The following is a 27,907-nucleotide window of genomic DNA, read 5'->3' on the forward strand; positions in this document are numbered from 1 at the left end:
AGCTGCGACGCCATCAACCTTTAGGTATGTCTCACCATTGTCTCTTACAGCCCCTGCTGTCCTCTTCGCATTGTTAACCCACGGCTTGTGCTTGTCTGCGCTACACACTTGCCACAGGGACAACTTGCCCAGTGCCACCATCTTGCCTTGCCAGTCAACCCTGAACTACGTTCCGCGCGGAAGCTAGGCTTGGAAGAGAGTTACCATGACTGGTAAGCGCATACCGTAAGCGTGCTATATCCCATGGTCGTGACAGCTCATGCTAACGTAATCTCGGTCTCAATGGCAAGCCAAAAGCCAATGGCCATAGAAGCGGATTGAGAGAGACGATCGTCTCTCTCAATCCGCGTCTATGGCCATCTCATTTTAGTTTTATAATTGTACGTAGGTACATAACCCTAATTAGCATGTGTCGTTGTTTTGATATGTGCAACTAAACTGCACTCTTCGTCTCATCAAACATAGCACAGTAAAGACTGCTACTTTCGATGCTGCCTCTGAGATTACCTCGATGCGTTGTCTGAGATGATGTGAAATTATAAATGCCCATAGGGCAACAACAGCTCTAGTAAGGGCATCTATATTCTGAAGTACTCCACTTGTTCTTAACGCATCCTTGTTGTGAGCTGTAGTGATCAGGTTTCTGGTTAGGTATCTTATTTGGGTTGTCAATGGGCAATGAACCTATTGTGACTGCTGAGAGAAAAGCAAAAAAATTCATGATCAGCTTACAGCTGATCCGCATGTTGTACAATACAACCGTTCTGCATGGGCAACCCTATCTTAACCCACTGATTGATGGTGCGGTAAATAGTAGGACGAACCTGATGCCACTGCACATACCTCTAAAGCACAAAGAAGGGGTCTCACATAAGGAAACGAATGTTTCTCATAAACAGCGCTTACCATTCACCTTGTTCTTATGAATGCAAGGAACCCGACGTCCTGTGCGATTTAAACAAAAAGGAGCAATACTGATGATTAAATCTACCCTCTCCTAACGCCACCGTCCTTTAGGTACAGCAGCCAGCCAGCCGTCGTCCAGACGTGGCCCATATATGGCACATCTTTCTCACACTGAAGTTGCTTTCCTACAAATGCCATGAAGCAAGAGGTTCTTGACAGCCAATCAAAGAGAGGTGCAAGCTACAGCACACTATACCATCTTTGTCCAAAATCAGTGCTACTGCAGCCCCACCCGTCGAATACAGTGGCATCGGAGCGAACCCTCCGTCCCTAACGAAGACCATCTACACTCCAGATGCCCCCGCTCTACACACACATACACACACTGTCCTGCCTTATCATCATCCTCGTCGTCAGCCTGACTACGCCCGCTTTATAACAAAGGCCTCGGCCATATCTCTCCAATGAACCTTGTCCTGTGCCAGCCGCCACCCTCTTATCTCTGCAAACTTGTTAATCTCATCCGCCTACCTAACTCTCTGCCACCCACCCCTGCTGTGTTTGTTTTCTCTTCAAACCCAGTTCGTTGCCCTTAGCGACCATTGACTATCTTGACTTCGCATTACATGCCACACCCATGCGCATTTCTTATTCTCGATTTCAGCTAGGGTGTAATTAACCCGCGTATGTAACCGCGTAACCTGATCCACTCTGCGCTCTTACTGTGCCTTTATGTTGCACGTATCATTCCCCTTTTCATGCATAGCTCGATGCGTTGTCCTCAGTTTAAGTTGAACCCTTTACGATAACCTCTATGTTTCCGCCCCGTAGGTGAGCAGGTGATTCCTTTGCCTTAGTCAGGGGGCTAATACTGGTGCTGGGAAAGATCGAATTGACTTTTTAAAATATTACTACACATTTTCTTTACTTCTTTGCTGATTTTATTTCAGAATTTCGTGCTACCAGCGAAAGTAAGAACTTTTTAAGTGCGGCTGCTCAGTGTCGCCTTTTTCCTGAGACCATATCAGAAAGAAGTACTCGTTGCGAGTCACTTGCGCTTTCCCGTCAGCGTTCCAACAAGTATTTCTGGTGGGGAGGGGGAATCAGCACATAAGGATACGTATGGAGAGAAAATAAATCAAGAGTACTGTTTTGCATTTTTTTTTCAATAATACTGCAGTTAATAGAGCCGAAGCAAACAGGCACGTAAATGACTAGCACGATTTCGTGTCTAGTGCGTGGTCTTCACCGTATTTACTGTCAAATCGATCGGTACGTTGTGTGGGAAGACAACCTCCAAAGTCGGGGAACAGGAAATATAAAAAAGTTGAGTTCTTAAGTCGTCTAGGTCGTCAAACGAAATATTCAGCCTCCAAGCTTTAATTAAGGTGGCCGGGACAACGTATAGCATATTGCCGATGCAGTGACGCCGTGAAAAATGGCCCCATCGGAGTCAGCGTTGTATTTGCACCAAGCGGAAAGCCGAGAGATATCTAGGCGTGCGCAGGAGAAGCCGCTAGATGGAACCACCTACTTTTCGTTCTGTTATTATTCGGAACAAGCCTAGATGTGTGCTTGCGTCACCAGGTGTCGGAAATTAACGGCAGCAATTTGTCAAGCAGAAAGGTGTGGGTAGAGTTGGTTAAGCAAGGTCAGTGCTTGCTGTCATATAGGTTTTTTCAGAATGCCAACGGCAGTCGACTTTGTGAAAGTGTTAGCCAATGTGCTGCCTATATTCTAACGTCAACGACCCACATTTCTGCAATTTAGACCAGCAATTTCGAACGGAGCATGTTTTATCTTCTTTTTTTTTTTCAGTTGACGCACTGGAGCAGCCGACAGCAGGTAAATACCGTCCTTTTCTTTGCGCACTGCTGATAAAGCTAAACATGTCAATTAAACTTAATAATACGAAGGTATTACCATCTTGTAACATATATTTATATGGTATATTCATTTATATATAGTAGAGTATATTTAAATCTCTAGAAGAATAAGAATAGGGTGAACCGCACTTGGCAGGTTCTCTCAGATCGTGAATCGCAGTTGACCAATATCCCGCAAGCGAAAAGTATATAACAATGTGTAAAAGTGTGTAAAGAAACGTTAAGGCTAATGAAAAGCAAAAAAATAGGGAAAAAATAGTTGTAACGTTAAAAGACAAGAAGAGGCAGAGTGGGTCAGGGAACAAACGCGGGTTAATGACATCTCAGTAGAAATAAAGAGGAATAATTGGGCATGGGTGGTGCATGTAATGCGAAGGCAAGATAACCAGTCATGGTTAAAGGCAACGCACTAGATTTCAAGGCATCGCAAGCGTAGCGAGGAGTGTGAGATTATCATGTGTGCAGATGAGATTAGGAAGTTTGCTGGGATAAGATGGCCGCAGCTGGCACAGGACAGAGCTGCCTTTAACGACCACCAGGTATCTCAGATGCCTTCACAATACATGCCTCATCCATGCCTATTTCTTCACCTGATTCCTGGATCTAACCCTCTGGAAAATCGCGCTTCAAATGTGACTACTCCAAATCGCCACTTTTAAGCGGCTTAAGGATAGCGGTGCCATCTTGAAGAGACCGATGAAAGCTGTCACCAATTGTCTCCATTATATCCTGAATAGTTTTTTTTTTTGCTTGTCTTAAGTCTTAAGTTATCGCTCGGATTGTTATCCGTGTGCATTTCTGTACTGCATGTTTCCCTGATTTTGTTCCGAGGCGGTTGAGCGTGTATCAACAATTTAGGAGTTTTATCTTGCACCCAGTTATTGGTCACGGTGTTCGTGACAATCCGTAAACCCCCGATTTTTGGCCCAGTCGGACTGCCGTTTCTTTGCACATGGATCCTATTAGAAATTTCATCTGCGCCGGTGGCTCTGTGGTTATGATACTAGGCTTCTGACTCGTGAGTCGCGGGTTTGATTCCGGCGGTGTGGTCGCATTTTGATTGAGGCAAAATTCTAGTGGCCCATGTATTTTGCGATGTCAGTGCACGAACCGTAGAATCCCAGGTGGTCAAAATTATCCGGAGCCCTCCGCTACGGCGTCCCTCTAAGCCTGAGTTGCTTTCGATCGTTACGCCCCATAAACCGAGCCAAACCTATTGAAAGTTTCGCGACTGGTAAAATCAAAGAGCTTTGCTGGCACCACTATTCTGCCACTTCGGACAAGAGAAAATTGAGTCTCTAGATTTGTTTCTATTTGCAGAAAAAAAATTTCTTAACCTATACTTCTGGCACCTACCAGGTTTTAAGAATTCTCTGCGTATGCTCGTAGCATCACTATTCTTGGATAGTAATTTCATCCTGTGCTTGTTTTTTCATGTCAACTTCACGGACAATCTACTAAGACTCAGAAGGGAGTAAGTACTTGTTTGCGAGTCGTGTTCAAGCTACATCAGGATTTTTTTTTCTCGTTCGTTAAAGCCGGCAGATACTTTAACGAAGACGTATTCTTTTCTCTTTCAACTTTTTGTTGAATGTATGTGCAGCTGAAAGTCGCATGTCGACAATCATAACTCCTAATTAAGCGTTTCTGCAGTACTTTCATTTCCGCTTTTTTTTTATTTCTGGAAAGCTATCGCTCGTGCCATGTTCGAGCTAGATGAACAAGCCTCAACGTCTTCATATCTGGGGCTTTCATGCTGAAAATCTAAAACGACATCTTATTTTGGGCCAAAGGAGACGTCGAAGCTGCCAACTCTTAAGGAACGGTTCAGATGAAACGGATATAAGCCGTGATGGCCCCAAACTGAACATGACCGGGTTGCACCTTCTGGGTCCCTCCAAGAAAATAGAAAGTATTCTAGTTATTGCTATCAAAGCTTTTTGGCTTTGACTTAGGAGACCAGTGTGTGCGCAGTAAGTAGTACGTCCATCTAAAGGGAAGCGCTGTTTGAAAATTACCGCGTAATCTTCCTTGCGAATCGTGCAGTTGCCGAACCGTACTATAGGCAGTTTCAGTGGCCCTCTCAGGGCTCTATGCGCACTGGACCGGGGAAGTTTGGGGACAACTCACCCCTCTACACGCCCTAGATTTCTTGTCTAGCGCGTCTTGAGGACTCATTCTTGATCATGGTAACGTCCATGCCACAAATAAGCAAAGCCCGCTTCGTGTATGTATGGAGCAGGGGATGAGCTTTTTGAGGCGCCGAAACACAAGCAGTGTATTCTAATGTGTTTTCGAAATTTCTCGCGTTTTACCCACGCCCTAGATGAGGAGAGCTGAACGCTATTTTTTCGAAACATTATCCCTGAAAACTAGCCGTAATCAGAATATGGGTCTCAACCAGAGGAGAGGATCTAGTGCTACACGGGGGCGGAGCCGTCTGTGGCTCAGCGCCTGAAGCTATAAGCATGGGAGACACAGCTTCCGGACCCGCATGTTTGCCCCCTGACCGAGTGAAAACATGAGCGCGTGAGCCATTGCTTCGCACTCGTAGCTCCAAACGCAGAGTCACAGAAAGTCGTTTCTAAGTTTATTAACCTTGGACATGTTTGCTTACGTAGGCGCCTTAGATAGGTGTCTTAGATATAATCCTGGAATATTAGCCGTACACAGTGATCAAACCCTAGACACTTTCCTGAGACCAGCACACTAGGGCTTAATTCTAGAGCATAATGTTTACGACGTTTGTTCTACATATGACCTCTAGACTAAAAGATTAAACACATTCAGTAAAGCGGCAGACTGGGCTAGTTGGTTTTGCATATTAGTGAAATGGCAGCGCACAAGCAAACAGACAGAAAGAAGGGGACAGCGCTTGTCCCCTTCTTTCTGTCTGTGTTTGCTTGTGCGCTGCCACTTCATTAACATTAAACAGTTATGCCTAGGTGACACTCCTGGCCTCCAAAAAGTAGGCTTAGGGAGATTCGCACAAGATGTTAGGCATAGACGGATTACAAGGCGTCTGGAGCAAAAAGATAATAACTGGGTGAGACGCTAGACCGGGCAGGAGTATAGGGGAACCCATCGGCGCCTGGAAAAGTGGGGTTAGACTGTAACCACCTGGCGCGAAGTGGCCTGTACGTATCCACTGTAACCGTAAAGGTAAAGCAAGGTATTCTGTACCTGTTCTTACCAGAATGGCCATTCTCTCATTTTTTTCTTTTTTCAGCGACCAAGAAAGAGTAAGTAGTCAGGCTTTCGGCCATTGCCGGCGGCTATGCTGTGCTTGTTAACGAATTCTGTGGCAAGAAGTGAATTTTATACTTGTTATGGTTACACAGTGCGACTACTTAATTTGGAAACGAATATTTGAGGAAATTATATTGAACCACGCGGACAGGTCAAGGAGTGCTGAACAAGAACAAAGAAAAATAAATTACAGATGTAACTTGAAGATATCTAATCGAATTGACACTAGCCCCACTCATACTGAAATAACCAAACCTATTAGGGTATTAGGGTAGGAGATTAGATGCATCAATGAGGAAACCGGTGAGAGAGTTGGCTGGCTTAGATAAAAGTAGGACATTGTCACAAATGCCTGATAATTTAGCACAATATGGAAATTAGGAAGTTCAGAAGGAATTCAGTGCCTGCGACTTGACCCAGAAGAGAGAAACTGAAGATCACCGAGAAGATACTCTGTTCGGCAATCGAATTTAATCGGCTGCTGGCAGCAATGATTGGTTCTTAACGGTCTGAAATGCTCGGCTCGAAGACGTATTTCATTAACGCCTGTGTTTCTTTCACTTGGAGCGCGCTCTTTCTCATCTAGGCATCAATACTGCGCTACAACACGTGCCTGATATGGAATCAAAAGGGCTCTAGAGAATCCGGAGTCCCATGGCGCCATCGTACTGAGTCTTTCACCTTTGGTTTAATTCGCGCGCTCTTGAATTCTGTCCTCCTCTTTTCTGGAAAAGAAGTCAATGGCGACACTTCGCTTCTAGCGACGCAACTAAAGTCATCCTAATGCCGGAAAGGATGGCAGCGTATTATAGATACAATCGAAGATCTGACAGGAGCTGTTCTGGGCACTTTTTGTGTGGCTGGGAGCTACTTTTGAGGAACCTTGCATACACCGCAAGTGGAGCAACATGTTTGTAGCGAAACGTATTTACGTATTCTACCCTGAGTTACAATCCCTGACAGATACGTAACGGCGTGGCCCAGAATAAAAAACTATTTGAGGAAATAAACCGCAGGAGTCCTTTACGTGCCTTAATTCAAAGCAGTGTGGCAGCGGAATTATTGAAACTATGAGGTGACCAAAAGTGAAGAACTTAAATTCTCGTTCATAGAGTATTTCACATCAGCTGTACTTTTTATAAACTTCTAATCTGTATCGTGCGTAGGGAAAGAGGGTCGGGGCTGGGGAGCGTGTCCGGCTCCAAGCTTATGGTTCGATCTACTTTGGGACTACAACATGTGTACATACTTACTGGCAGGGAGATGCAAAAGGCGAAAAAAGACGACATTCTCATGCCCTCCTGCCAAACTATTTCATCATGGGTAAACGAACACTAACATATAGGGAACCGCGCATTCAGAGTAAAATGACCTGATATTGCCGCGTAGAGCTTTAATGCGACAGTATGCCCATAGGGAAAGAATGCATCATTGGTCACAAAATATTCCCATTGGCAGGAGGGAAGTGATGTCCCCAGACCAGAGCATTCCCGTTGGCTGAGGGAAGTGACGCCTACGGAACAGTGCAGCATACTATTGGCTCGAGAGAACGGACGTCAAAAGAACAGGCCAGCCTTCCCATTCACTAAAGGGAAAGGAAATCACCAGATTTGAAGTGATGTCACTTTCGACAGAGCCATCAATAGCTGCTAATGACATTGCGCTGCCTAGAAATAGTGGAGTCCCTGTTAAACCCCTTTTGTTTTTCGATGTTTTAAGTGGCACCACTAGTACGTAGCCTTATCACATTATGTTTGCTACTAGAGACGCGACCAAAGCACTCAAAACAAATCATTACTGCGCACTGTGGTTTTCAGCTTGTTCGAGATGGAAATCGGTTATTTAAGCATCTTGCCAATAACGCCTCATGCCACCTTTAAATTGAACATGGGCGTGTGGCAGGCAATTCTGAGCCCGACAACTGTCGTGCCTATCTGTTTCTATGACTACCGCTTCTTTTTTTCGTTTGCGGTCACAGGCCGGCTAATAATTCCTTTGATTACTGCACCAACCTCACTTTTTTTTGCATGCGACCGCCCCCGTCGTCACTGCATCCTGACGATATGATAACAGTTTATGTTCACACTCAGAAGTCTGCCAAGAAATCGCGTTGTCATCAGAACGAATTTAAATATTCCTTAATAAAGCGTACCGCTAATACACTTTCTTTAGCTTCCTCAAAAGGCAAGCTTCATTATCAAAGTCTTGGCCTTACTTCAAAACAGTCCGCAGTGTTGGGCGGTTTGGTTTTCATTTATCATATTTTACGAGTACGTCGAAGACAGGTAGAGTGAAAAAGACTGAACAGGCGTCTCCATCAGCACTCCTGACCCGCAAAAATTTTAGACACTCATACACACTATACATACTGTGCATATGCATTAGTTTTTTGTATTGTTCTTTTTACTCTTTAGCCAGGACGAAACAAAGCGATGTTCGGGGCTTTTCCTGATCTGCTCCTTCATCTGCATCGCCCTGGCCTGCCTGGGCATGTTTTACCTCTTCAACAAAGGCAAGCACTACGTGCATTGCGCGCAACTCTCTTTTTTCACAACCACCATTCTCATGTCGCGTTTTGCGCTGTGAAATTCAATGCTGCTGAGCTTGCCCACTGAACTGAGCACGCGGTAGCAAACCGGTACGCTTAACTGTGCCCAAAGCGCAGCACTCGTTTTTTTCTTTATATATGACTTGAAGAATATCTCTCACCATGTCAAGATATACTACCTGAAATCAAGACAAATGAATATACTCGTGCAGGGCGTGTAGTATGAAGAACAGGTAGCAGATGGTGTCTCATGGTAACAGATTGGGTTATCAGAGAAGATAAGCTTGGCAGGAAACTGCAGAAAGTCGGGTGGATTGATGATATAAAGAAGTTTGTTGCGAGCTTGGGCGGTTAACTGGAGGCTTATGAGAAAGCACTTTGTCCTGCACATACTCAGCAATTCTGGATAAAGGCTTTCTTGAACGGGAAGCCAGTTATGAATGCATTTCTTTTTTCATATAATATATGATTTCGCTATAAAAATGAACATATCTGCACATCACCCGACGGTAGTCTTGTATCTTTTTTTCTATTAACGTTTTTGCTATCGTCAGAGCGTTCCCCATTGGTCTTCTATTGGAGTCTTAACTCCTCCATGCTATCGACGGAAACACATAAAAGAAAAATTGCGCTACATATGCGAAAAATGGACCATTACCTTTAATATTACCGTAAAATTACCTTACAGTTTTTCAATTTTCAAAATTTTTTGCCCAAAATTCTTGGATATGCAGAATAATGGACCATTACCTTCAATATTTCCATAACAGTATCTTGCAATTTTCAATTTTCAAAATTTTTGTCCGTGAATGTTAGACATGTGAATGTAAGTAGGCTAATAATGCTGATGCTGGGAGACATCCATCGGAGAAAATTTGGCCTAGTTGATGTCGCTAATGCCATCATGGAGCACCGGGCACAACACCCGCAGACATGTGACAGCAGGAGGTGATAATCAGATCAGAAAACCTGCGCACTTATGTCGCGAGGTGACTGTGGTTAGCCTTCGGTTTCGGACTACGACGATGACTTTGTTAAACCTGAGAGTGTCGACCTTGCGGCTAGTCCAGCAACTGAGTGTTTTAAAAGCACAAGCTCTAGGGCTACTTGCTGTTGCACCGTTTTTAGCAGATGGAGGACAGAAATACACGAAGGCAAACAATCGCTGAACTTCAACTTCAATTCAAAAAATCGCCAAAAAATCGCCCGCAGAAAACGACACGCCCACTAGGGTTACAAAAAGGAAATGTACACACGTGGCAAAAATGAGATGTCAGAGGAAATGGCAGGTGTAGTTGTGTGTGTTGGCAGCTCTAGAGTGCGTGAAATGTTGAGCCGCGTCACGGGCCGTGGCACCGGCGGTGGGTGGGGTCCACGCAGCAGTGATGTTTGATTTCTAATAAAACCTACGGCATATCTTCATGAGCGTATAGTGGTATACGAGCAACCCTTCGGAACGTTTCGTTCCTTGTTACCGTAGGAAATACCACTGGCCCTTCGACTTGCCATACTTTCCTAAGGAAGGCCTGACACAGATCGTGCTGAAGTTGTGCACACGTGAAATGATAACTTTCGATGGCAACAGGATTTGTACACAGATGCACCACAAATATTGTTGTTTTAGCACTAAGTACTAGTTTTTTGCAACGCATCAGCCAGCATGCGCTATTTATTTATTTATTTATTTATTTATTTATTTATTTATTTATTTATTTATTTATTTATTTATTTATTTATTTATTTATTTATTTATTTATTTACAATGGGGTTAGTCCTTGCGGGCCGTTACTGAGTGGGAAGGGAACACCGCAAAGACACTACATGAAAACCTTTCCTAGCATATGCTGTGCACCAAGACTTCCTTTCAACAGTAGTTCGGCTGTGACATGAAAATTTGAAAGTGTACTCTCTTGACGTCTAAAGCTGAGGGAAATAAAATGTTGTGTGAGCGTAACACTAAGAGTGGCTCTAGTACACCGGAACCCTTTCCGTTTATCCCGCAGAGACCCCAGAGCCGGTGCAGACCGCGGAACAGCCTGTCCCGCCCGTGATTGGAGGTGGTAACGGCGGAACGCCACCGGCGCCCAACGAGCCAGTCACACCCGACGTGCTTCCAGATGACAGCACCATGGTTACTGCCTCCTCCACAGAAAAATCTGGCTCCCAGCCCCCAGAGGAGTCCACCGTCAAGCCAACGTTAAAGCTTACCACGAAGTCCACTACGAAGTCCACCACAAAATCCACCACCAAGACCACCACCACGACGACCACTACTACGAGTGAGTCTCAGGTCGAGGTAAAAAGACAGAAAGGCAGAATGTGAGACCAGAAAATAGGCAGGCAAACAGATGGATAGATCAGAGAAATAGAACGACAGCCAAACGTGTGTGAACGCTATGATGGCGAAATAGAGAAATGAGCATAGAGGCAGAAGCATCAGACTGCCATGCAGACGGACAGTCAGAAGGATAGGCTCATCACTGGCTAGAAGTTTGGACAGCCACCGCTGTAGCTCAAGTGCTAAAGCAAGGTAGGAGACATAGGGAGGTCGTGGGTTCGGATCCCCCGAGCGGCGGGTTGTCGATTTTTCTTCTACACTCTAATAGCTTACTTCTCAAGTAAAAATGATTACACTACTAATATCCCATCGATTAATGCCAAAAGACATTTCGCTATGCGTTCCTGGGTTTCGGTGGCCGTTGGCTTCCTTTAAGCGTATCTCATAACGACTCCCTCATATCCTTATCGTTGTTTGCTCAATGGCTAGTCAAAGGCTCCGATTCTAGCGGTCATGACGCTATGGGTAGCATAAGGAGGTTCTCATTCAGCTGCCACTCTGACCATTCAAATCAAGTTGCAAGTTGCACATTCGGTATCACAGCACTGGTCCTGGTGAACACACTCAAGGTTAGGTTACAATCAACACGAATGCTCGCTGAAGTAGAAGGTCATAAAGCCGCCGCCATAGTTCAGTTGGTAGAGCACCGCATGCGACATAAGGAGGGCGTAGGTTTGAATGACACTTGCAACGTGTGGTTGTATTTTCTTCCACTTTTTAATAATTATTCGTTCAGGTAAAAATTCTTTGCACTATTAATTTATTGTTCATCAACACCAAAGTTCATAGTAACAATCCCCTATGCTATCGTGTTTCGGTTACTGTTGGCTTCCTTCAAACGTAGGTACATAAATGTACAGAGAATTACAAGCCTAAGATCAGACAGATACACTGAGTGCAGCCGTGGGAAACAGGGTAATACTTTTGAACGAAGCGAACAGTTATTTAAACCGCGGAAGGAAGGAGGTTTTGATCAGTACTGAAAAAAGTAATATATGTTTTAAATCAAATTAATTATTCACAAAGTTAGTCACGCAACTGGTGTGACCCGGGTCCACGACTTCCGAGAGTCGAAATGCGGTGCTCTACCAATTGAGCTACAGCGGCTGCTCTCCGCTCTTCCACTCGCGAGCGAATTTTTGTTGAGCATGTACCCTATGCTTGAGAGTGTTCACCATTTCCAGAAACTTTTACCTCAGGTTATCAAGTTCAAATATTATTAAAAACCCACAGCATTCTATGAGTGCAGAAACTTGTTAAATTTACCCTAGGTACCTTTTAATTCAACAAATCAATAACCATCTTTGTGACACTCTTATACCTCACTGGTTTTTACTAAAATAAAAGACGCGGTAGCTGTTTCACTTATTGGGTGGACACCTCATCTGCGCCGGTTGAAGCGCGATTGCGAAATACTTATCGTCGCGTTGTTTTGCAATGCACAAACAGAGGAGATTCTTACGAGGACAATTCACCATGAGGCACTCAAAAGGTATTTAGGAGGTCCAGTTCACGAAGAGAACATTTGGGCCTCTTGAGGACATTCTGAGGAGGTTTGGCGCTGTCTGTGATGCGTACGCGCACGAATCCGTTGTTCTGCATATTTATATTCCTCGGCGCAGAGCGAGGCTACGTGTACACACCATTCCTGTGCACCGTCACCAACCTCGTGGGTTACGGATTCCGTTTCCCGCCGGACGGCATGTGCGAGATGGTGTACTTCCAGTCCGCATACGCACACTCCAGGGACACGTTCGGCGACACCCTGAGCCGGAACCTCCAGTTCTTCATTGAGCACGCCAGGAAATACACCAACAGGACGCGCTACGGCGTAGGAATCTCGCACTTGTGAGTATGTTTTTATGGTCCTTGATTGGGGATTTTTGAAAGGACACTGAGAACTTCATACAGTTTTTGTTCTGAGTAAAACCAGAGTGCTTGACTCTTACCGGCGATGTTCATGTTTGCTAAGAGCGAAAGGCGCGTTCGTAAAATAGAATTTTAATTAACCCATTTTTTTCGCAAACGAAAACAAACTCATGACCTCATTGCAGATAATGACTCCGTGATTTGTAATCAATGGCAGTGTTGCATAGCCTCAAAAAACCACGCATAAAGAACAACTTTGTCATTATTGTTTGCTTGCGAAAATAGCTGCTGGGTTTGTGGGATAACTTTATTACATTTCTTAAATATTTTCTGGCTCATAAAATCTTTGTTTTCAATGATAGTAGCCTGCACGTAATTATAACGCGATAACCTATCGATGCAGACCAACCTGAACATGGCCTAAGTGTCCCTTTATTGGTTAATCTCGTCGATCAGTTTATGGGTTCAATCGGTTAACTGGTCGACTTGCCAACTTAATGGTATATAGATTCACAGGTTGGGCTAAAAGATTGTAAACGAACACGCAAACCCGTTGATCATAGTTTCATGGCTTGTTCAAAAGACCTGCCAGAGTGGACCGGTCAAAAGGCTTCCTTAACCCTTTCTAGAGCAATGGTACACATGTATAACACTTGTTAGCCGTGCTTCGAATTCTCTTAAATGGAAAAGGGCACCTATGTACTATAATCATATTTTTCCGTGCTGCCATCAACCTAACTATGAAACATGCGAATGTGCTTACTTACACCTCTGAGCTAGGCATTCGGCGTCATTCTATGTATTTACAAACACGTGTGTGCACTTCGATGCTGCCCATTTTAGCGTGCAAAAAAAGACAACAGTCGTTGAGCGTTCGAACCCTTTGCATCAGTAAACTGCTCGTAATAGTTTATGAAGAAATTTTTATTTGCAATGCAAAATTACTTTACCGGCCCAAAGGAAGCCGGCGCGAATACGTCCCAAATTTGAGTTGTTTTTACAAAGGCATTAGTAGGAATGTGTGCCACATTTTTTCCTACAAAACCATCAGTCGAAATGACTGAAAAGTTATGTATTTAAATTTGTAGGTTCATTCTGAGTGCAAGTTTACTGTTCTTATGTATGTGAGATGTAATAAAATATCATGACTCACCAAAGGTTAAGCGACTTCTTCGCACGATACTGGCCTTGCAACGTTAGTCAGTGCAGTTCATAAGAGGTTTGTTCTTCGAAGTGATCTCCTAATATTTCTTGTGTTTATATATGTAAACTGTGGGCAGGTATTGACCGCTGATTTGGATCACGTATGGGAAATAACTGGAAGATTAACAATGGGGTGGAGCACTAAGGCCGGTTCTCTCAGATCATGAATAGCAGTTTAGCATATCCCTCGACAGAAAGCATACAGCAGCTGTATCTTACCTGTACTCACCTACGGGGCAGAAACATGGAGGCTAATGAAAATGGTTCAGCTCAAGTTAAGAACAACGCAGCGACCTATGGACAGAAAAATGATAGGTGTAACTTTAAGAGACCGGAAGTGGACAGAGTGGCTGAGAGAACAAACGCGGGTTAATGACATCCTAGTTGAAATCAAGAGGAAGAAATGGGCTTGGGCAGGCCATGTAATGCGAAGGCAAGGCAATAGATGGTCTTTGAGGGTAACGCAGTGTATTCCAAGAGAAGGCAAGCGTAGCAGGGGACGGCAGAAGGTTAGGTGGGCGGATGAGATTAGGAAGTTTGCGGCCATAGGAAGGGTGCAGCTGGCAAAAGACATGATTAATTGGAGAGACATGTGAGAGGCCGTGTCCTGCAGTGGGCGTAGTATGGCTGATGATGATGATGATGATGATGATGATGATGATGATGATGATGATGATGATGATGATGATGATAAATGTCTCTTCATGAACTCCTAAGAGAGAACGTTCTTAGTATTGTGCTTGTTTGCAGACGAGAGCACAAAATGTTGGGCGCAATTTTTCAGCTCTTTTCGCCTTATTTTCGGCGCGATGCAGGAACAACTCTCAAGTCCTCGGCGAGTTCAAAGGGACAAGCCCAATATACGAGCGGCTGGACTTATTCGCCGCATACAAGGCCAACAACTATGCCATACTGGATCTCGAAGGGATGGGTATCTTCACTAAGAATGACTCCTTCGACAGAGCTATCGGAGTCATTACGGTGAGCGAAAGATAAAATTGGAGGGAACACTTACGCCCCGCCTTAAGGGTGTGGCGTAATAGCGTTAATGTACTAACGCCCAAACATGCGGGACTGCTCATTGTGTACTTAAATACATAGATCCCTCGGGGTCCTCATAACACACTTGACAAGCGGTTGAACGATCCACCACTGCCCTGCGATGGCAGGTGCTCCCAGCGGTGGGCCTTGTGTGGTCCAGGTTGATCTTCCAGAGTGACCAATGGTTAATTTAACTGCCACCTTCCACTGTGGGCAGTTTGCTTACTATCAGGTGGGCAAGATGCGATTACGCCGCATGGTCGCGTGACCGAGGTGGCCCATCTCCCTGTTAGGTTGCTTTCTGGGGACCACCTGCCCTAGCCGTTCACGTGATTTTTCGATCACAACGCCGACCTCGCATTTTCTGGAGAACGGGCCTTTAACGCTGTCCCGTTAATATATTTCATTTTCATTTTTTTTTTCGCTCCTCGTTATAGCATAGTATGCCCTCGCTGTAACTTCAATGAAACGGCCAGCCTGGAAAGATAGTTTAAGTTTGGAATGAAATCGGCGGAGAAGAATTGCGGTATCGTATACCGGTCTTACCTCCATTACATACCTGCCTTCAGTGCGAACTAACTGTAGGCACAAGCCACAGTTAATTTGTTTCAGAAAACAGAGGTTGGAAAAAGACAGCCTCATCAGCCTCATTGTTCTTGCTGTCCACCTGTACGCACGATTCAAACTCTATATTCGTTTTTTTTTTAGAGTGGCATGATAAAACAGAAAAACCTTCAGCTTTATTTGTTAAAACGCGTGCGAATGTGTCTGCAAAAGCTTTCTTCTTTTTCAGCGCCAGCAGCCCGACTCCACTGTGTACAGGTCGAAATGTGTACCACTTTTTTCCACCAAAGCAGGGGTCGAAACGCCTTGAAAGTGGTGTAACTCAATACCTAGAGTCATTATTTGTGCAGTTTTACAGTTCGTATGCAGATGAACCATAACGTCAGACAAATAGTGTATTAGTATTGTCATTCACCACCTGTACAAGAAACTTAATTACGCACCTCACTAATATTAGATTATCTCCACATCGCGCGTCCAACATCTACAGCTCTGCTTTCATGGCGGCCGATTTTAAACACCAATCAGCGATCCATTCTTTTACTGTGGTCATAGCCTTCAATATTTTCCATGCCTGGTCATCGGCGCCAAGATTAGTGGATGCCGACCGCCGCACTTTACGTCAAGGCTGCGAGCGCCGCTTCTCGGCGATAGCCAAAAGTAGGTGTGTGGCACTGAATGAGGCGCTCGCCACGCCGAGGCGCTCGCATCGGAGAATACCGAAACCCTCATTCATCGCCTGGTTCATCGTGGCACGCCTAGTTTTGCCTTTGGCCGTGATGAGGCCCTCGCATCGCAGACAACCCGCTCGCAGCAGACAGATTGAAGTGCGCGCGAACCATGGAGGAAAATAAACTAGGAGGGAGCGTGACGTCATAATCTTGAAGCTTGGTCATAAAAAAATATAATGCAAAGCATCATGGGAAATAGGTCTTCACGTAACAGGGCAGCGGTAGCTCTTAGCCTGATTTCGGTTTCGGTTTCGCTCTCTCGCTGTGTTGGGTCCGACCAAAACGCACCGCGATCCAAGCTGGTTGGCAGTCTGGTAACTGTAGAGGGCTTATTTCCCAAGAGTCAGTGCGCAAGAGAACCCTCGGCAACGGCGTCAGAGGAGGATGGCTTGCAGAGGCTGAGCGCGTGACGTCATGCTCCCTCCTAGTTTTTTTTTCTTCCTCCATGGCGCGAACCAGCAGCACGCTGCCATTGGCGCGTAGGGAAACCCTCTCCTGACCTCCTCTCACTTTGTCCGCAAAGAGCGCTGGGAGCTTTGATTTTTCTGGGGTGCCTCGACGCCAGCGCCGCCGTATGATTTTGCTATTTGCTTGAACGGCCGCTTTTGAGCCTATGCTTAGGCAGGCAAAATATAGGAGGCTCTACCCTGGTTTATTTCATTACACCCTCGAGAAACGAAAGACTGTCGCGGACAAATTTGGCACTACTGACGAACAAGCGCAAGTTTATTGACAGATTTTCAAAGAAACGTGCTGCAACCATGGCTGACCGCGGAAGTAAAGCAAACTAGAAGAGAGTGCAGCGCGCTGGTGATGAGGCGCTGTCCCCGCAAATGGCGAACGAAGAGACTCCGGTGCCATCTGTCGCCCACTCTTGAAACATTTACATCGTGTTCTGAGTTTTTCTGCAAACAGAGCTGATATCTTGTGTTGGCCCTCTTTCCTGGCGTACAATATAACAAGGTGAAAAGCATAGCCCGTGTGCGGTGCACGTTAAAGATATCCAGGTGGTCGAAATTATTCCCGAGCCCTCTACTACGGCACCTCTTTCTTCCTTTCTTCGCTGAGTCCCTCTTTTTTCCCTTCACTTTCGGCGTGGTTAAAGTGTCTGCCGACATGTGAGACAGATACTTCGCCATTTTCTTCCCTCAAAATACCAACCAACTTCTCGGTTGTACAGTAAGTACACCGACAATGCAGTAAGCGAAATCGTGCGATCACTCGAACGCCTTTGTAATCCATTTAATGCTGAAGGCGCTGCAATCATACTGTTTTGAATCCCGCTGCAACTGGCAACCCTGCTGTGTACTCCATATCTCTGTTCCAGTGGCTAGAATTCCACTATTCCCTATTCCAGCCACTCTATCTCTGTAACATTAGTGGCCCTCCATAACGACGTCATAATGGATCAATTGAATTGATTCGTGAACACCGCAAAATACCGATATTGCGGTGGCATTCACGTCTTTATTGCCGGATTTTATGAACTACGAAAGGTCAAAACATTAAATGCATCTGCCACCATCATCGGTTTTTTCCCTAGAAAAGTGCAATGTTCCAGCAATTCTGGACGAAAGCATTTCTCAACAGTGAAGAGTTTATGAATGCAAGTTTTTTATGTATTGTAAAATAGCAATGAATATATCTTGCGGATCTCCCGTCAGCAGTCTCGCATTTTTTTATATTAACGTTCTTGCTATCGTCAAAAACGCTCGCCTTTTTCTATGGCTGTCTTAACTACTCGATGCGAGCGATAGAAAAACATCAGAAAAAAAGATTTTGCTATGCGTTCAAACAATGGAGCATTGCTTCAATCTTGCCCTAAGAGTACTTTACAACATTCCAATATTCGATAGTTCTCTCAAAGAATGATGCACTTCTGTCAAGACCTGTTTTTTCTTTTACATGTATCTCTGAGGTAAGGCCGCATCGCCATTCGCTTCTAAATAGTAATCACGGAGCCTATTCCATAATTTACGCCATGATCTTGAATTTTGCGGGGACCGGAGAATGTTAGATGTTTAAAGCGGGTTTGTTTTGTTTTGTTTTGCTTTTTGCTATCAATAAATGAGTCTTTTTCTGCTGTTCAAACGTCAATATACACAAAAAGAAAAATTAAAATTGGTTTTGGGGGAAAGGAAATGACGCAGTAACTGTCTCGCATATCACGGCGGACACCCAAACCGCGCCGTAGGGGAAGGGATAAAGGAGGGAGTGAAAGAAGAAAGAGGTGCCGTAGCGGAGGTATCCGGAATAATTTCGACCACCTGGGGATCTTTGACGTGCACTGACATCGCACACTACACGGGCGCCTCTTGCGGTGCCGACTTTGACTACGAACAAAGATTGTACTTAGTCTCCAACTCTGTGCTCGCTTCAGCTCAACTGCACTCCTCTTGCGCAGGAGCTTACCGCGTACCACCACCGCAGGGGCCACAAGCCCGGGGTCAACCTGGTCGCCGCGATGCTGCCCAAGCACATGCTCGTGGATGAGCTGCACTACCAAGTATTTACTAGAATGCACCGCATGTTCAACCAATCGTGAGTTTGCGCTTATTATTATCTGTGAGAAAACACTGCCCGTCTTAAACTGCAGCATCAGCAGATTAGGCACAAATCTCTCTTTTCTATCCACCGCGTGTTTAAATAGGTGTGCAAGGCGCTGGATTGGGAGCGCCAAATAGCGTCCGCAGACCAAGACTACGAGAGTGAAATAGGTAAAAGAACTTGTATGACATCCACTTGGAAAACATTTGACAAGTACTCTTTGGTGACAAATAGTGCTTTACGAGTATTTCTCAAGCGGGCAGTGTTAAGCAGTTGCATCTTGTAAGTACTAACGACATTTATAGGTTTTCCTGCAAAACGATTACCCGCCGCGATGGCTCAGTGGTTAGGGCGCTCGACTACTGATCCGGAGTTCCCGGGTTCGAACCCGACCGCAGCGGCTGCGTTTTTATGGAGGAAAAACGCTAAGGCGCCCGTGTGCTGTGCGATGTCAGTGCACGTTAAAGATCCCCAGGTGGTCGAAATTATTCCGGAGCCCTCCACTACGGCACCTAATTCTTCCATTCTTCTTTCACTCCCTCTCTTATCCCTTCCCTTACGGCGCGGTTCAGGTGTCCAACGATATATGAGACAGATACTGCGCCATTTCCTTTCCCGAAAAAAACAATTATTAATTATTATAAAAACGAAACTATGGTTAATATGGCGAACAGCCAACTCGCCCAGCTTTCTGTTCTTCTAAATGTAAGCACTCACTCGTGAGGCAGAAATTGCGGCGCTATGGAAAAGGGTTAAGCCTAAGTTGAAGGCACAGCAGTGAGCTATAGAAAGTAAAGGGCTTGGGGTAACTTTAAGAGACTACTGTCTCTTAAAGTTACCTAAAAGGCGGGAATGAAACAGGAAGGAAAGTGAGTTGTGTATATCAAATCTGAAATTGGGAAGGAGAAATGTATGTACAGAGTACGCACGTCATGCGGAGTCTGCTACGAAGACACTGTGAAAACCGGGAGGAAAAAAAAACAGCTGTGGGCAGCGGAGAAGTGGCGATGTATTCTGCGAGTGTATTTTGTTATTTGTGTATTCCTTTCTCTTTTATTTATTTTTCCTTCCGAGGTCAGCTGGGTTGCATAGCTGTTCTGATATGCCGAGCCCGAGAATAGAGCCATTTCACAACTGTACAGTTTTAGAGCGCTGTTTTTAGCTTTCCACGTATGTTTGTTTTTTGACTCTCTCCCCTCTTGCCCACCACTGTGAGGCGTGGCGCCACCGACGACCCTCTACTGTGCAGGCGCGTTTCGCAGCAGCTCCTACAGATGAACCGCGCAACATTCCTCTGCTCTCTCCTTACTCTCCATCCTCTTTTCAAGGTAACCAACCTCCAGACGGTACTCGTCGTCGCCACCTTCCGGTTACGCATTCCTACGCTCTCGCTATACCCTTCTCCTTCCACGGTAACTACCCGTTGGTGGCTCCCATGGTTACCACCCTACCCTTACGCCTTACACTCTGGCCATACCTTCCTCCTTCCAGGATAACCATCCCCCTACCATGGTAACTACCCTGCGGGTTGCTCCCGTGACAACCGCCCACCGGTTGGTTCGTCCTCCTTATACTCTCGTCACACCCTTCGCATTCCGCGATAACCATACTTCAGTTGAGGATTCCGCCGATGTCGCCACGCCCTCCTCTGTCTACGGCCATCACCTGTACGGTTTAGTGGTAACCACCCTCCAGTTACGCCTTCCAGCACTCTCGTCATACCTTACTCCTTCCACGTTAAACATCCTCCTCATCGAGGGTAAATACCATCCGCTTGGTTCCTGTGGCCACAACTCATTGGTTGCGCCTTCTTACGCTCTCACCATAACCCTCGTCCTTCCACGGTAACCATGCTGCAGGGGGTGATTCCTCCACCATCGCGATACCATCCTCCGAGTAGGATAACCCTCCAGGTGGCAGCGATCGCAACCATCCACTAGTCACGCATTCATCTGCCCTCGTCATACCCTCTACCTTACGGCAACCACCCTCCGATCGGGTCCCATGGCGATGCACCTACCGGTTAAGTCGAAGACTACGACGTACTGCTACTATTACGACAACGACCACGACGCGAAACCCGGGAGTGGGCGCTTAACAGCTGTAGCTGTAAAACGTTAGCGCAAGGAAACGCAGGTGGTAGTAGTAGTACTGGTTTATTAAAATAATAAAAGGGGAGGAGATTTTTTCCTGCCCCGGCATCTCCCATCAATTATACTGAGGCCCCTGAGCTGAGGCGGCGGAAATAAAGGATAGCAGGCAGAATAGAGAAATGAAATGAAAAGGGGGAGGAGACAGGAAGAGAGGATAGGGGGGATGGTTAATATACACAAACGCCGGTACGCGAGAAGAGGGCGAGGGAAAGTGATAATTCCTGCATTAAAATCAAACATCTCTATCTGCGCAGATTCAAAACCGGTTACCAGCTCCAAACGCAGGTGCAGTGGCTCGTGTACCTGACCCACTTCCCGTACAGCGAACAGGAAGTCGCCACAGACTGCCAGATACAAACTCCACAGGTTCTCACCCGGGCGCCGTCAACATATCGATTCCATAGGCAGCGCACCAGCCTTGTGAGTATGCACGATCTGTCTATAGATACCTGGGCCTGCATTCTGGAAGTGTCCGCGAAATAAGTGTACGATGCAGAACTGGGCATATCAGAACCGCGAAATACGGCATGGCAAACAATGCCACCGCCGCAGACTCGAAGCGCGTTTGATGCGCTGGAGGCGCCATCGCATTACGTTAAGTACGGGGTCTTATATTCTACGCCCGAAAGCTTTAAAATAGTAAGTAAGCAGTTCGTACCGTCAGCATACGCAACATTAACTCTTGCGGTACGTTTACTGATAGAGTGGCAAGTGCACTTTCAACTGATATGAAGCAACAGGGCAGCTGGTGGACTGTTGTCATCCCGCCTTATATCATTTATGCATTTTGCATGCTAAGGAGTATATGCACGGACCGAAACGGTAAACACTTACAGGACTCTGCGCACTTTGTCGTTCCAATGAATTCGTTCAGCCCTCGACCCGTCGCGGTGGCTCAGTGGTCAGGGCGCTCGTCTGCTGAGCCGTAGTACCCGGGTTCGAACCCGACCACGGGGGCAGCATTTCGATGGAGGCGAAACGCAAAGGCGCCCGTGTGCTGTGCGATCAAAAACAAATTTTCCAGTTTTTATTTCAGCCTTCGGCTGCAAAGGGATTTTGAGGTAAACTGCTTCCCATATTTAGTTGCAGAAAAATTCGATAGTTTACCCCTCTGTGGCGTTCATAGCGCTCGTTCTGAAGCAGAAAACTTATTGATTGTCGGGAAATCTGTGGTCGAAAATAGCTAGCTTTTCTCCAAAAACTGTGCACAAACGTGTGACCCTAGTGATTACGTCGAGACTATTGTAGACTCCGTGATCACTGGTAGTGTGGATGGCGTTGTGTTCTAATCTCAGACATCCATGTACAAATTACGTATTGATGTTGAAGAACTTTCGCTGTACGGTAGTGGCGATACGTGGGTGTGATATTGTGGTGGTTACTGGCCCGTGGTGCAAGCGCGACCTGAGGAACTTCTCTAATCTTCCAGTGGGGTGAGTTGAGCCTCCGCGGTTCAAGTGCATTCCAGTAAAAAAAGATGATAAACTGACATGTGAATAAAATTTGCCGCGCAGGAATCCTACTTTGGTGAGTTCCAATCATAGTGGACAGCAGTTTATAGTTTATGGGGGTTTTAACGGCCCAAAGCGACCAAGGCTATGAGGGACGCCGTAGTGAAAGGTTCCGAATATTTCGACCACCCGGGGTTTTTTAACGTGCACAGACATCACACAGTACACGGGCCTCTCGAATTTCGCCTCCATCGAAATTTGACAGCCGCGTCCGGGATCGAACCCGCATCTTTCGGGTCCGCAGCCGAACACCGTAACCACTGTGCCACCACAGCAGGCCATCGTGGAGAACAGGAGGTGTTCATCCAAAACTTCGATTTTAGCGTTCTAAACGTTTTGTAAGGTCTCAAGGCTTTAGGCACGGTGAGATGTCGCCACAGTGCAGCTCTGAATCAGCAGATTACAGAGGGGCAAACAACCCCTGCCTATTTTCTATCTCCCCCGCCAGCTTGATGCGTACCACTTCAACAAGAATACCAAGCTCTTTCGTGACTTGGACCGGTTCAACAGAACCATCTCCATCACCCTGAGAACAGTCTTCAAGGAGCCCCTGCACGTCGACAAGAACGTGCCTTCCATCGGCAACTTTGGATGGAACAAGGAATGTCGTGCCTATGGCAGCGACAAGGATCCGAACAACAACCCACCGGACGTATACTATTGGTCGCCGTGGAGCAGCTACAAAGAGGCAAGTGATGGCTTTCAAGTAAGAACGGTCACAATGCCAAAAATGCAAATATCTATAAAGACGCAACACGGGACAGCAGGGTGCGCAGGACAAGTTCTAAAGCAGCGCCTCCTTTGTAGCAATAGCTGTATAAGGTACATTTAGCATAACGACTGCGTTGTTGTCGGCGTCGTCCACGATCTCATTTTCTCTCCTCTTTCCTTCTTTCTCCTCTCGCCTCTGTGTGGGTGACAGGTGCAGCTGGGAAAAAACGTTCAAGGGGAACAGCGACAATGCATCACGCAAAGTGATGCACGCCTACCCTCAACCCTACACAGCTGTGATAACACTTTGTGCCAGATTCCAGCACCAGCCTACTACAACACTGTCAGCAAAACGCGTTTAATAGAAGTTAGCTGCGTCTCTAATGCAAAAGTAGCGGCCTAAAAGCAGCAGCCACCCTACAAACCAACCGAGAGCTATACTTCATACTGATTTCCATCAGGATTTAGCACCGCCCTAGTTTTCATTGCAACTCGCAACACAGCAAGCTGAAATGTCTCGTGCAGTTTTAGTTGTGCATTCAGTGATTGTCCCGTGTATTTGTTTGTCTTGTTCTACGTGTTGTATAAAGTTTTGTCGTAACCAATACCGCACACCACCTGCTTGGTCATTTTATTTTGAGCAGCCTTGTAGTAAATAAAAATTACGGGAAAATAACGTAACGTCACACTCGAATTTCAGCTGTGCAGATTGCCATAGGGGTCCTGCATGTGCAATTGGGTCAAGGTCATGTGTGAGGGTTTTAATTTACCATTATTGTAGTCATTATTGTAAGCTGTGTGTCGCTTCACCAACGAGGAGACTGTGAAACCCAGGTTGGCCTGATACGAGGGTCGGAGGGTGTGAATCCGAGATATGTTTACACAACCCGCATCTTGCATTGCCAACGAGGACTTCGCTGTTGATGGCCAAGAAATGAAGGACGTCATTTCTTTCTAAGGACGTGGTCACAAGAAGCTTCTGACTGGCGTTGTAAAAGGTGTATGTGTTTTGGACCTGGATTAAAGGGTGCCTGGCCCTTCCATTCCCAACCTCTGTCGTAGATCTGCGAAGACCGGGTGTACAGCAAGAACATCGACTGTACGCCTAAGGGCATCGACGAAGGATGCCTCACCTACGACAAGCAGAGGGAGCGCACCATCGTCTGGGACGATGCCGTGAGCCTCAGGAGAAAGGTGGGCGCTTCATTCATACTGCACGGGTTTATCTGGACCCTAAATTTAGTTGATTTCTTTTCGCAACAAAACAGTGTTGTAGCGTATCCTAACCAGAAAATAGAATCCTGCACTATAAGGAGGGAGTGAAAGAAGAAAGGAATAGGTGCCGTAGTGGAGGGCTCCGGAGTAATTTCGACCACCTGGGGATCTTTAACGTGCACTGACGCGTTTTTCCTCCAAAACCGACCGCGGCGGCTGCGTTTTTATGGAGGAAAAACGCTAAGGCGCCCGTGTGCTGTGCGATGTCAGTGCACGTTAAAGATCCCCAGGTGGTCGAAATTACTCCGGAGCCCTCCACTACGGCACCTATTCCTTTCTTCTTTCACTCCCTCCTTTATTCCTTCCCTTACGGCGCGGTTCAGGTGTTCAACGATATATGAGACAGATACTGCGCCATTTCCTTTCCCCAAAAAACAATTATTATTATGTTCATATTTAGGGATCCCCATTGAAGGGAGTACAGGAGCACAGTCGTATGAAAATGACATCTTATGTTACCAATGGCACCACAATGTGCCAAATGGTATTACGATGTACCATTATACTTGATTAAGAAAAGTAAAACTAGACAAAAGAAGATGCACACAGGAAACTGAGAAGATAGGATAAAGGCTGGATTTGAACACAGAAAAGGGTCCACTGTATGAGAAACGTATTCTAGTAAAACACGTTGTTGGGCTAGTTGGCCAGTTTCCTTTGTGCGTCTACTATTGGGTGGTTTTATTTTCTTCAATGCAATGCACCAACTAGCCCAGCAACGTGTCGTACTAGAATACACTTGATTTTGAAAATTACAGGCCTATCAGCTTACTATACGTTGCCTACAAAGTATTTACTAAGGTAATCGCTAATAGAGTCAGGGCAACGTTAGACTTTAATCAACCAAATATCAGGCAGGCTTTCGTAAAGGATATTCCACAATAGATCATATTCACACTATCAATCAGGTGATAGAGAAATGCGCAGAATATAACCAACCTCTATATATAGCTTTCATTGATTACGAGAAAGCATTCGACTCAGTGGAAACGTCAGCAGTCATACAGGCATTGCGTAATCAGGGGGTAGAAGAGCCTTATGTCACAATACTGGAAGATATATATAGCAACTGCACAGCTACTATAGTCCTCCATAAAGTCAGTAATAAAATTCCAATAAGGAAGGGCGTCAGGCAAGGAGACACGATCTCGTCAATGCTGTTCACCGCATGTTTACAGGAGGTATTTCGAGGTCTGAATTGGGAACAGTTGGGAATAAGAATAAATGGAGAATACCTAAATAATCTTCGATTTGCTGATGACATTGCCCTGCTGAGTCACTCAGGAGGTGAACTGCAAATCATGATCAATGAGTTAGACAGGCAGAGCAGATCGATGGGTCTAAAAATTAACATGCAGAAAACCAAGGTAATGTTCAACAGCCTAGCAAGGGAACAACAGTCCACAATTGGCAGCGAGAGCCTAGAAATTGTGACGGAATACGTCCACTTAGGGCAGGTAGTGACAGCTGATCCGTATCATGAGAGGGAGATAACTAGAAGGATAAGAATGTGGTGGAGCGCATATGGCAAACTCTCGCAGATCATGAGTGGCAGTTTACCAATTTCCCTCAAGAGGAAAGTGTCCAACAGCATAATCTTACCGGTACTCACCTACGGGGCAGAAACGTGGAGGCTAACGAAAAGAGTTCAGCTTAAGTTAAGGACAACGCAGCGAGCCATGGAAAGAAAAATGATAGGTGTAACGTTAAGAGATCGGAAGCGGGCAGAGTGGGTGAGGGAACACACGCGGGTTAATGACATCCTAGTAGAAATCAAGAGAAAGAAATGGGCTTGGGCGGCCATGTAATGCGAAGGCAAGATAACCGCTGGTCCTTAAGGGTAACGGAGTGGATTCCAAGAGAACGTAAGCGGAGCAGGGGGCGGCAGAAGGTTAGGTGGGCGGATGAGATTAAGAAGTTTGCAGGCAAAGGGTGGATGCAGCTCGCAAAAGATAGGGTTAATTGGAGAGACATGGGAGAGGCCTTTGCCCTGCAGTGGATGTAGTAAGGCTGATGATGATGATGATGATGATTATGATGATGATAATGATTTTGAATAAATTACACAAATTCGTGAATATTATTGGACATGCGCTTGCAATAGAAGGAAAATTGATTGTCTGCATAGTAACTCATTCCCCGAAAAGTCCCCTGGCACTCGGCGTCATGGTTGACGCTAAACAATCTTAGTAACCATAATGCTCATACCTAGTATTCGGAGAACTCGCGCGTTTTTCAAGCTTTTCTGAACGTGCCAGTTAATCCAAGAAAGAATACTTCGGGTTTTCAGGCCTTCAAGTGACCCCTTAATGATTTGAGATCGTCACGGTACCTCTTAGTTTTATTTTTGTTTCCTTCACAACTAATACGACGAAATGGTCTGACGTGGAACTACGTGCGCAGAACTGGCAAACAATTTTTCAATTAATTTCAGTTCAGTTCAGTATTCTGAAGTATTCTGGTGTGTCACATGTACTGAAGGCTACTATTGTCACTTTGACGAGGCCCAGGGCTCGAATACACTTTAGGCAGGGCATACGGGGCCAACTATATAAAAGTAAGTAAAAACAAAAATAAGTAATTAGGCTCAGGAACACCGTAGTGTAGGGCTGTGCATGATTTCGACCAGCTAGGGTTTTTAAATGTGCACTGATATCGCACAGTACACGGGCACCTAGCATTTCGCCTCCATCGAAACCCGGCGACCGCCCGTGGCCGAGATCGAACCCGCGTCTGTGCATAGCCCGTGCTTCACTGGTCAGATTATTGGACGGAAATGCCATGCTTTCAATTTTCTTTTTTTTTTCAAATACGCAGTAGCATAGGAAAGAATACTATGATTTCCGGAAAAGGCCCATCACCTGCCTACTATAATTTTCTTGCTTCGTACACATACGGCACATAGCAGCATGCTTCAAGATCAAAGCGTCACCACCGAGCAGACTAAGAGCTAGGCGCGCTGTCGCAGATCTGCATCAGCCGGAGAAACCTGACATTCCTGTACGGCTTCATGGTGTACGCGATCGACTACGACGACTGGAACTACGCCTGCCCCCGGCTCAGCCCGTATGGCCCGTACAGCCGACTGCGCATGATGTACCAGCTGCGCAACTACCTGCGCCGCGACTACCACAGCCAAACGGACGAGCCCGGATGCCTCAAGGTGGAGCCACGGGTCGTCTCTGTGGATGACTTCCGGAAGATACAAAGCTGGCCGGAAGATGGCGTCTGAGACGACGTCTGTGTCGTGCGGGGGATGACATTTCGAGGGGGAGGGGGGCGAAGGATTAATTACCATCACCTTCATGATCACCAGGTGGTTATGGGTTTGAAAAACGATTTGAACGTTGGACGATTGTGGTGTCTAGCCGTGTG

At 45.9% G+C, this 27,907-nt stretch overlaps 1 protein-coding gene across 1 annotated transcript; it reads left to right on the forward strand.

Moving 5' to 3' along the window:
• The first annotated feature begins 205 nt into the window (after window positions 1–205).
• On the forward strand, window positions 206–27,907 carry LOC144102171 (uncharacterized). Its single transcript, XM_077635485.1, has 10 exons — window positions 206–225; window positions 8,456–8,553; window positions 10,593–10,868; window positions 12,550–12,775; window positions 14,815–14,980; window positions 18,740–18,876; window positions 21,290–21,455; window positions 22,995–23,252; window positions 24,320–24,451; window positions 27,501–27,907. Exons 1-10 carry the CDS (start codon window positions 206–208, stop codon window positions 27,762–27,764), a joined length of 1,743 nt encoding a protein of 580 aa, XP_077491611.1. The 3' UTR covers window positions 27,765–27,907.

Source organism: Amblyomma americanum, chromosome 8 (assembly GCF_052857255.1).
Source record: "Amblyomma americanum isolate KBUSLIRL-KWMA chromosome 8, ASM5285725v1, whole genome shotgun sequence".
In the NCBI taxonomy this organism is placed as follows: domain Eukaryota; kingdom Metazoa; phylum Arthropoda; class Arachnida; order Ixodida; family Ixodidae; genus Amblyomma; species Amblyomma americanum.

Excerpts from the sequence above, each read along its gene's own strand:
- LOC144102171 (XM_077635485.1), top strand. The coding sequence starts at position 206 with ATGACTGGTAAGCGCATACC. Across the intron at positions 12,776-14,814 it reads GGCGTAGGAATCTCGCACTT|GAACAACTCTCAAGTCCTCG; the intron begins GTGAGTATGTTT and ends GGCGCGATGCAG. Across the intron at positions 21,456-22,994 it reads ATAGGCAGCGCACCAGCCTT|CTTGATGCGTACCACTTCAA; the intron begins GTGAGTATGCAC and ends CTCCCCCGCCAG.